Source organism: Culicoides brevitarsis, chromosome 3 (assembly GCF_036172545.1).
Source record: "Culicoides brevitarsis isolate CSIRO-B50_1 chromosome 3, AGI_CSIRO_Cbre_v1, whole genome shotgun sequence".
NCBI lineage: Eukaryota > Metazoa > Arthropoda > Insecta > Diptera > Ceratopogonidae > Culicoides > Culicoides brevitarsis.
Genome location: NC_087087.1, coordinates 23,339,499 through 23,350,529, shown reverse-complemented (window position 1 = coordinate 23,350,529; position 11,031 = coordinate 23,339,499). Strand labels below are relative to the sequence as shown.

Sequence of the window (11,031 nt, the reverse complement as noted above, 5' to 3'; positions counted from 1 at the left end):
TCCAGTTTTAAGTGCTAACTATCTGCTAATGGTGTTAGGCGGCGTATTATTAATAGGAGTAGCAAATAATAGTGGAGTTTTATGTCAAGGTAAGATAAATTTGTGATCAATCATGTTTTTTTTCTGTTTGAATAATAAAATATTGAAGAAGCAAGTGTTTGATTTGTCCCAAAGCGTTCTTTGTGTGGCACGGTAGTTATTTGGCAAAATCTTTGAAAGTATAAAATGTTGATAAATGAGCGATGTTTTGCGATTCAATGATTTGTTTGTATATGATGTTACTTTGTGTGTCTTTTGAAAGGCGCAGCTATTTTTGGATAAATTCGTGATGAGCAAATTACGAGATTTTGGACAAAAAATCACAGACCGGCTCAGGAATTAAATTTTTTCTATAATTTTTGATAGATTTTTTTGTAATTTTTAACAAGGCTATTTCGTAAAAAAAAATTAGAAAAGTTGTTTTTAAAATCTATAAAATAAATGGAAAATAAATCTCCCAAAATAATAATTTTTATAGAACTTAATTTTTAATACTGATATTTAAAATATTTGATTTTTTTAAATTATGCTGAATTTATTTTTAATATTAAATTTAATTATTGAATTAATTTTTTGTCTGATTTTTTTTTTAAATTTATTTTTAATTAAAAAATATTTTTTAAATATTAATTTTCAAAATTTAATTAAATTTTAATTTTTATTTAATCAAAAAGTTAAGAGAAATTAAATAATTTAAATTTTTGTTTTATTTTTTTGATTAAAAAAAAATAAAAAAATATTTTTAAGTTGAAAAATCATTTTTTAATTTAAAAAAATATTTTATTTTCGAACAAATTCGTTTGGTTCTCATGCCAATAACCGTCAATAAGCTTGCTACGACCTCCTTGTGACTTTGACAACTTACAAGCCAGCCAACGGTAGATAAAGTAAAATAAATAAACAACAAGAAAAACTATTGAATTCGCATTGAATGCACCTTTTATTCAATTACATTCAATTCTTGTACCGGATTGTTGCCTAAATATTGTTCAAAACCTTTACCTACACACGAGAAAACAAACGACAACAAGACAACAATTGTTGTTAGATACTACTTTGCTACATGTTTCACCAAGAATTTACACAAATATTTCAAGTACAACACAATTTTATTCAATTAAGAGTGGATTTAATCGCAACAAGTATCTTTTTAACGATTTTTATGATTTTTCTAGTAAATTTTAGCGTTCATTACCCTCGATTTTCCAGTAAATGAGATAACTCTTATCTTTATTTAACTAAAAAAATATGAAAAGTACTCAAAGGTGAAGTTTTTAACATATTCTTGACATAAAACGAAATTTCTACCGCAAAAAAATTAAATAAAAAAAAGAAAGTTATGAATCATGACAAATATTTGCCTTTGAGGTGCTCCATTATTGGTGTATAATAGCAAAACACTACAGTGACTGTTAATTTTACCTTCTTCTGATATTTTTCACGTAAAATAAACAAAGTAACTTCTTTCTTTTACTCAAACTTAGGTAAATATCCGACATAAAAGACACAAAAATTGCAATATCGTACTTTGTCTTGTCTTTCTTTTGAATTGTTTCGTATTAAAAACGTGAAATTCCGAGTAAATATCGATCGAACTTCATTTACTTTCATCAGAAATGCATAACTTTGTTGCAATTTTCCAGCAGATTAAAAGTAATTTAGATGTAAAAGTTGACATAATCGGCTCGTGTCGCCCATTAATGCCCCAGAAGGCATGATGGACATTTAATTGGCATCATTTAATTTTTGTATTTGCTTTAAAGAAAGTTGTCGCTTGCAGTTATTTGCTTATTTGCCAAAGAAATTGAGATCAACGTTCTGTAAAATTCCGAAAAATAAGTGAGACATTTGACATCCGACCCAAAAAACGTTGTAAAAATTTTTATTTCCTGGTTTCTACTCATCTTTTGATCGTTCACGTACGACAAGACGACGTGAAATTCTTCTTCTTTTGTTTTGTTCGTTGTACAGCAATTATCATTCTTTTTCCACATAACGCTTCAATGGTAGGTAAATTGTTTGTTCACACGTGTTTAATTGTAGCAGGCATATGTAAAGAACTTGAATCACGGTGAAATTATCTCAGAATAATTTTTAGAAAATTTAAAAAAAAAATAAAATATTTAAAAAATTAGAGACGCTGAAAAATGTTTACAAAGATGAATTTTTATATTTTTTTAAATTTCTGAATTTAATATTTTAATTTTAAAATTAAAAAAAAAAAAAATGGTTTAAAATAAAATTTTAAAATTAATTTTCATAATTATTTTTTTTTTTCAATTAATTAATTTTAATTTTTTCTGAATTGAAAATTAAAAATAAAAATTGAATTTAATAATTTTTCTCATTTTCGGTTAGAACTTTTTAAAAAAATAAAATTTTAATTTTTTAAATAATCGCTTAAAATTATTTTTTCTAAAAAAAAATAATTTTTTTCTATAAGAAATAAAAAAAAATACTTCACTCAGATCATAATTAACCTGAAATTTTCTTACATTATGTACAATAATGGAATAAAAACAGAAAATTATTATAAAGCGTTAAAATGTATGTGTTGAACAAGTGTGAGAACGACAGAAAACGTCGAACAATTGTGATAAGGACAATTAAAAGTACAAAAATTCACAGAATTGTGTTGGTTACGAAATGAATTCTTAAACATTTCCAAACAAATTGCATTAAAAAACGTCATAAATTCCACTAAATTGTTGTTCCTGCCACTAATTGATGACCTTCTAGCCAAATTTTTGACTTTGAAAATTCCAAATGGAGACTTAAAAGTCACTCAATCGACAAAAATTAGAAAAAAAGATACACGACAAAAGAAATGTTAGGTCATCAATGACTAATCTACCACCGTAACAGCATTAAAAAAGATTAGAAAGACAAAATTAACATAATTACAAATATTTTTGGATATTATTTGGTGATTTGAATGGAATTGAGTGGCTATTGAATTTTGGTAAACGGAGAGATAACGATGCCATTGACCGCTAGAGATTTGAATTTTTATCCAAATTTTATCGAAAAGCAATTTCCTGTCAGTTATGGTCAATTATTATGTTTCTATTTAGCGGTCCGCCATCATATTTGTACAAAAAATCATTAAAATTTAATTTAAAGAAAACTTTTCAGACTCGCTAATCACTTGGTCACATTTTTCGCATTAAATTTTAATCAAAAGTCAAACAAGCACGAGCCATCCGCACGCCTTGCTTGTTCTGCGTCCATGATGACATCAATTACGGCGATAAATATTTGCTTTTTCGTGTGCGTAAAAGACAAAAAAGTGTTAATGCCAAACGAAAATAGCAAAAAGATGCCAATGATCTCTTGATTTCTGCGAGAAATTGTGAAAAAAAGAAGTTTTTGTGATGAAAAAGTTTGAATTTTGACCCAAATTTTTGTGAATAATGGCCAGTACGTGACTCGTTAGCTACAAAAGTGATCAATTCATCCAAAAATTAGAATGATAACGGTAAATTTCAGTTCGGGATGACGAACAACATTGATCGATTAAGATGTGGCAGATGAAAAAATGTAGGAAACGCCGATGGCTAGCACGTTTCGAACACTTTCCAATCAATTTTTTTTTGACAATTACCGCGTGAATGTGGGCGAATCGCCTTTCCCTCATGCCAGTCAGGCGTCAATCAAAGCCCATTTCCTGGAACGCCGCATAGGAAAACAATAAAAAGTTCTGTTGAAAAGCCATAAAATAATGGAATGCCTGCGGGAATGAACGATTATTTTGTATTATTAGCGAAATGGGAACGCAGAACAATCAGAAAAATTCGACACAAAGGAAGATCCGACCACACAAGCAACACACAAAAACATTTGGGGTCAATCACTCTTGTTGTGTGCTTGTGTGATTTGATGACTTGATTCATGTTGGTATTTAACAACAGTAGTAATTTGCTTCATTTATGTTTGGTATTACAAGTTTTTTTTTTGTATCAATGGAGTCGATCAATGACGCGAATCCAATTTTTTGCATGTCGTTAATGACTTAATATTAAAATTTCTTTAGAAAAAAAGTCTCATATGAGTGACTTTTGAGCAATAAAAATTTCTGTAAAAATTATTTTTCTGATTATACCTAAAGCTATATTCATTAATTAAAAAAAAATAAAATTAAAAATAAAATTCTTAATTAAAAATATAAAAAAAGTTAAAAAAAATAATTAATCAAAATAATAAAAAATAATTTGAAAAAAAAATTAATATTTTTTTTCTAAATTTTTTTTAGATTTTTATTTAGGCCGTTCCAAATTTTTTCCGATGTTTTTGTCCCAAAACATTTTTTTCAAAATGGGGGGGGCAAAATAAAAAAAAAAAAGTTTTGAAATACTGTTTCATACAAAATGCTAAAATTTTAACAAATTTTGGTCTTTCATAAATATTTTAGATGTTTTTATGGTATCTACATTGAGATTTGATGATTGAAAATTGATCTGAAATTATTTCAAGTTAAAAATTTTAACAAAAAAATTTCACAAAAATAACCGTTAAAAATTTTTTAAAAATAATTTTTAGGAAATATTTTTATAGAAGAAAATTCATGTAAAATTTCGGTTTTCAACACAAAAAATTTTAAAAATTAAAAATATTTTTAAAAATTTTTAAAAATTCCTTTAAAAATTAAGAAAAATTACCAAAAAATGGTCAATATTTATGAAATTTTTAACTTTTTTTTTATTTTGCCCCATTGGATTTTCAGCTTTTGAAATGGGGCAGGGGACAAAAACATAGAAAAAAATTTGGAGCGGCCTTATTGGTTTTTTAAATCTAATTTTATTTTTTTTATTTGCTTAAGTTTAAATTAAGTCATATGGAAGCCGGCATTTAATATTTTGGTTTTTTAATAAAAAAAAATTGAAATTAAAAATAAAATTTTAAATAAAAAAATTAAATAAATAATTTTTTTTTAAATATTTTCATTTAAAATAACAAAATTTATAAAATAATTAAAAAAATGCAAGAAATGAAAACAGAAATTAATTTAAATAAAAAGAATTTTTTTAATTAAAAACAAAAGGTAAAATCTTTTAACACAAAATTATTTAAAAAAAAAAACAAATTTTTGTGCAAATTAAAAACTTTTGACTTTTTTCAAATAAAAAAAAAATCAAAACATAAAAAAGTTAACTTAACATCTGAAAATAATTCAAAGTTCCTTTTGCAGCTCATTAAAAACCAAATTTACAGCCATTACATCACACTCCTTCACTTACAATTTGTTATTTTTAACACAAAATCTAACATTCGTTACCATAAGTTTCCTATGACTGCCCTCGTGAACGTTTTATTTTGAATGCAAACCATGAAACAAACGAGAAACATTTTGTAACCTGATTGAATTACACTTTTCTACTAGGTACTATCTATTAAAAGTTTGCACATTTTGCATTTTTTTAAGCAACAACGACGACGACGACGGTTATCTAACGAAGCACGACTAATGTGGCGACCATTTACTACAAAATTCACGCGAAAACTAAGGAAAAGATTTGCAAAAACGATACTTAGCTGGAGTCCAGCATGGCGCTACTTTGGTGGGATAATTAATTTTCAACTAGTTACAAAAATATTTTTAGCGCAAAACAAAAATTGCTCACATCATCAAGAATTTACGGCGTCGGAGGTTCGTCGCCTACTCGAAATTCTCAAGTCTTTTGTGTTTTTTTCTGCGATGATCACCGGCCAATATGTAATTATTTTTTCGCGTGTGTGACTCAACTTTTGATTGAAAACGAAACATTTAAGAAAGATTTTCGAAAAAATTAGAAAGGCGTCACAGGTCAAAAATCCGCATAATTCCGCGATTAAAGTTGAAAATGGACAAAAAATGATGACAATTTCTCTTTATCTGTCTCCGGTCTCGTTAGTTTTCGGTCAAATCACGCGATCGCTAACGATATTGGAGAGTCATTAAATGGAAATTGTTTGAGAAACACGCGAATTTCTCCCGTAATTTTTTTTTTCGGCGAATCTTCGATATTCTCCCACATTAATTATTTTTGTGAGAAGATATTTTTGCCTTCTAGCTGTTTATCTTTCATTTTTTTTGTCTCTCATCTCATCTCAGCTTTAGCGCGAGCATTAACATCACAATAGACACGCTCATTAGCGAACTTCCTGATTTATTAAGTGATGGCAAGTCATGCACTTGTTCTGAAACTAAAACAATGGATTAGTTGCAAAGAAAAAGATTAATGATCTTCGTTATAATTACTTATTGAATGTCAGCACATGATTTTCGCTGTTTTCATATAATTTTTTTTCTTGTACCGTTAAACAAACTTAGACGCCTTCTCGTGAACTTTCTTGATACCCTTGCAGTTAGAAACAACATGAAAGTCGTTAATAATGGTAGCAATAACAATTATTTTCATCATTATTGTGAAGAAGAGAGTTTTTATTGTTATTTTTTTTCATGTCGTGTCGAGTCATGCACTCCGCAAGTACGAAGCAGGTGTCCGATGATGATAAAAGAAATGAGAAGAAATTCTCAGCAGACCGCTATAATGACGATAGAAAGGGGTAATAATTAACGAATAATGATTGATGTAACAATTAATTCTGTTTTATTGTTCCATTGAGCTCTATTTTATTTTCTAAGTAACTTAAAATCCGTTAGAAAATTTTTCTAGAGTTGAGTCAAAAGTCATTTTTATTAATGATAAAGCAAGAATAATTTTAATTCACGTATTTTTTTATAGTAAAAATCTCTTAAGTCAACTTAAAGATCGTATTTTATTTTTTTAATGACATTAAGTTAACGTAAGAAATCCTTAAGTCAACTTAAGAATCTGAATTTATAAAGATTTTCCAATTTTTTTACAAAACAAAAATTATTTCCCATAAATTAAACGAAAAACAAAAAAAAAACAGATTGACTTAAGCTTTTTACGTAAAAAAATATGAGACTTAATCTACAACTTAAGAAAAAGAATCGGAAATATTTTGACTCAAAAAGCTGAAAAATTGAGCTAAGGTCCGATAAAAAGTCAAATTTTTTACCATCTTCAAATAAATTCTTCTTTCTTTCTTCATCTTTTTATAAATTTGAAAAATTAGAACCTTTAAGTCGACTTAAGTTACTTTAACTTAAAAATAAGTCAAATAAGTTAAAGAACATGTATTTACTTTTTTACTACAAACTTAAGTAGTGGCTTGTACGTAAAACTGGATTTCGGCTTGAAAAAGTAAAAATTTTGGTTTTTAAGTGTGTTTAATTATTAAAGGTGATTTAAAAACTTGACTTAAGAACTTAAGGTTTGTATAGAAAAATATATGAGCGGTCCCTTATCATTTTCATTTATTTTTTAATAATAAATTAGAAAATAAATAAGTATTTATTTTGACTAGACTTAATTATCGGCCTTTCAAAACTTTTTATGAACGTTAGAATCTTAAGTCAAGTAACTTAATTAAGTCATCAATATAATTTTCATACCTTTTGATAATCTGAGTCATTTTTCATCTAAATTGACAATTTATGCACAAAAACCACGAAAATTCATAAAAAATTAGCTGACTTAAGATCCTTAAGTTAAATCCTCTCACTTACAAGCCTCCTTAACATGTTTTTCAACACTTCAACTACGCTGCCGCTTTAATATCTTCCACTCGATTGCCTTTTCTTTACGAACTTTGTACGCTCAAACCGAAAAAAATAATTTCTCTTACAACATTTTTCGTCACTCACTGTAAATAAATGTGGGTAAATACGATATTTTGATACTTTGAGACACGTAACACAAAATTTTTATGTGTATTATTATGCATTTCGCTTTGATGTTCACTTTCGCCCTACATTTCAAAGGACCGTACGCGTAAACGTGCCTCGAATGCAGCATACTTGATGACTGGAATGCCTCAAAATGTGCCAGAAATGTGAAATTGACACAATTTTTCGTTTAATTAACTGAGATTTAGAACGTGGCCCACAAAAAATTTTTGTCATTTCGTGCCAAATGAACGACTGAACAAACACAATGGGACCAAAAACAGATTTATATCACAAAATATCTAGTCTATGCAACGAGAAATAAATAAAATATAAATAAAATTTACATTAAATGTTGCAAATATGGACAAAAAAAGCATTCGCCATGTTGCTAAAATCTACTGAGATACGAAAAAAAAACTCAATCGACCATATCGTGGTATCCGTTCTAAATGGCTCTTCGTTGAAAAGCAAAAAAAAAACACAATAAAAAAATAAATAACACCGCGATAATAAATTTAGTATTTATAATGAACAATGAAGCTTCCTGGTGTAAATCTAAGTTACCGGCCAATTTGTGGTTTTCGATTGTCTGGAAAAAAATTAAAAAAAATTCTCAGATAAATTTAATCAAGACACAAAAAAAATATTGAATTCGTCTTGCTAGGCCGTTAAATAAGATATCATTTGAATATCATTCGGAATTAATCGAATAAATGGCCTGAAGCGCCGTTTTTTGTTGTTATTGCTGGTCATCTACCAATTTTAGCTTTTAATCGAACCTTTTTCTTAATCTTTTAATTTGAATTGAATCTAAGCGTTTAAAAAGTTTTTAAATAGATGGATGACTAGAAAAACAAACAAACCAACAAGAATCAGCATGAATTTGACTAGACTTGATATTTCGATCGATTTAATAAATTTTAAGATTAACTTTTTTTTCATACGAATCGATTTGGTTATTGAACAAATCGACCACACCACATATTGTTTTTAAGCAGTTTCTGCTAAAACAAATTCTAGTTTTGCTGCGAACGAGTTGTAATGTAAACATGAGTTACTTCTTGCAAGTCGTGTAATGTTAGTAAAGTTGGTTATAGAAATCGTGTTTTTGAGTTAATTTTTCGTGTAATGTTGGTTATCTTTTGAACTTTTGTGTGTGTGTGAAAAGTAAACTGGTAAAAATTACTCAAAAGTTTCTTGCAACATTGTTTGCTGATGCAGTTGATGGCGATCTTTGTTGCGAAAATTTTTATTTTATGAATTTTTGTGACTAAAAACGATCTTTTGTCTTCAATTTTTTAAAATTTTAATAAAAATCTCATCAGATGTAGCCTGATTCCTGAATTTTATCTTGATAATTTCAACTTTTTATGCTAAAAATTATTTAAATTATAATTTAAAAGTAAAAACTCTGTAAGAAACTTACTTTAAAGCTGTAAATGGGAACATTTTCACAAAATTATCGAGGGGCCATATTCAATTCCTTGCAACTTTTAAATCGTCATCTAAATATCAAAAGAGATAAAAAAAAAATTATCAAATTAATTAAAATATGCAATTTTATGAAAGAAAAAAAATTATAAGAGACTTAAAAAGAAATAAATTTTGATTAAATTTTATTATTTATTAACATCGGAAAAAATTTGGAACGGCCTAAATAGACATTAAAAATGTTTTTAAATAATTAAAGACACAAAAAAATATTTATAATAAGCAAGAATGAACACAATATTTGGTAATGTATAAAATTAAAAAAAAATAATTTAAAAATAAAATTAAATTAAAAGATTAAAAAAAAATTATAAAATTTAAAAATTACATAAAATATAGTTTTTTTTTATAAAAATTTTTATTATAAAATTTTAATATTTTTTTAATAAAGATTTCAAGAATTTTTTGTTATCATAATTTTAAATGTTAATTTAAAAACTTTGAAAAACGACAAAAATTATCTGAAAATGTTCTATTTTTTAAAAAATCTTATTATTTAAATTATGATAAAAATAAGAAAAATCATATACCCACGTATAATTGAATTAGGCTCAAAATACTCCAAAATTCATAAAAATAAATCTTTAAACAATACATGATTTAACTCACTAAGCTCAAGTTGATAAGGCTCTATAAAGATTTTTATAGACTAATTTAAATATAAAGATTTAGGAATTGTAAGAAATTAAATTATTTGTCAAAGAATTTATGAATTTTAGTCTAAATTTAATTTTAAGAAGAGAATTTCAGACAATTTTTTTTTTTCGATTTCTTATATCATCTTTTAAACAACTATGAACAATCCGAAACAAATCCGCCTTTAATTAATTACATGATCTTACATCACTTGCCACTACAACTCGCATAAACTATTATCATCATCATCATCGGGTAATGCGTATCCAGTAGCTGCTTTTCTTGTGTTCAATTACTGAGAATCAATGCATTATCTACACCGCAACTCGCAACAAATCATAAAAATCATAATAAAATGCAAATACTGAGCGAGCCGCCTTCATAACTCTCCACTATTGGAGCATAAAACGACATACATCGCAACACTCATGAATAATTTTTCTTACTTTCATACACGAGTACATAACAAGTAGTAATAAATTACAACGAGAGTAACAACTGTCTATTATATGTACTTTTTTTCATACACTTATTATTATTTCTATTTATTGTTATGCACATTTTTTGCCTCTCTTTAGACATGCAATTATTCACATATTTGAGGAAATCGCAAAAAAACGCAAGTTTTTTCTCATGATGTGATAAGTCAAGCACAGTCAAGTATGTAAATGCGTTACATGAGAGACGCAGCGCAAAACTAGTTTGATTGTTCGCAATGCAATCACTTTCCATTTTACTTGATCGGTCGTTGATTAGAAATGTGTAATCGATCATCGACCGATTATTTTGGTTGAATGACCGTCGCGTCTTCTTGAACTCGTAAATAATATTTTTTTTTGTCTTTCCCGGTCGCTCATCAATCATCAGCGACAAACCTCAGATTCATGTGGTTTCCTTTACACTTCGTTAGATTCGATTGTCGCGCTCACAAGTCTCGTTATCTTGCTCAATAAAATAAAAATAAAATTATTCGACTCAATCAGGCATGAATTTACAATTCAATCTTTATTTGTGAATTTATTAGTTTTTCCTTCAATCATGATAATCATGAGACCTAAAAATCATAAGCAAACAAAGTGAACCATTGTCACCGTTTTTCACCTTGATTCATGTCAAGCTCATTGTTT

At 27.2% G+C, this 11,031-nt stretch overlaps 1 protein-coding gene across 1 annotated transcript in view; it reads left to right on the top strand.

The window, feature by feature from the left end:
• The window catches only part of LOC134835061 (sushi, von Willebrand factor type A, EGF and pentraxin domain-containing protein 1), a 31,365-nt gene continuing 20,334 nt past the window's right edge, over positions 1–11,031 (top strand). The window contains exon 1 of the mRNA XM_063849912.1: positions 1–89. Within this exon, the coding sequence (XP_063705982.1) occupies positions 29–89 (61 nt within the window). The 5' untranslated portion in view covers positions 1–28. The remainder of the gene's footprint in view (positions 90–11,031) is intronic.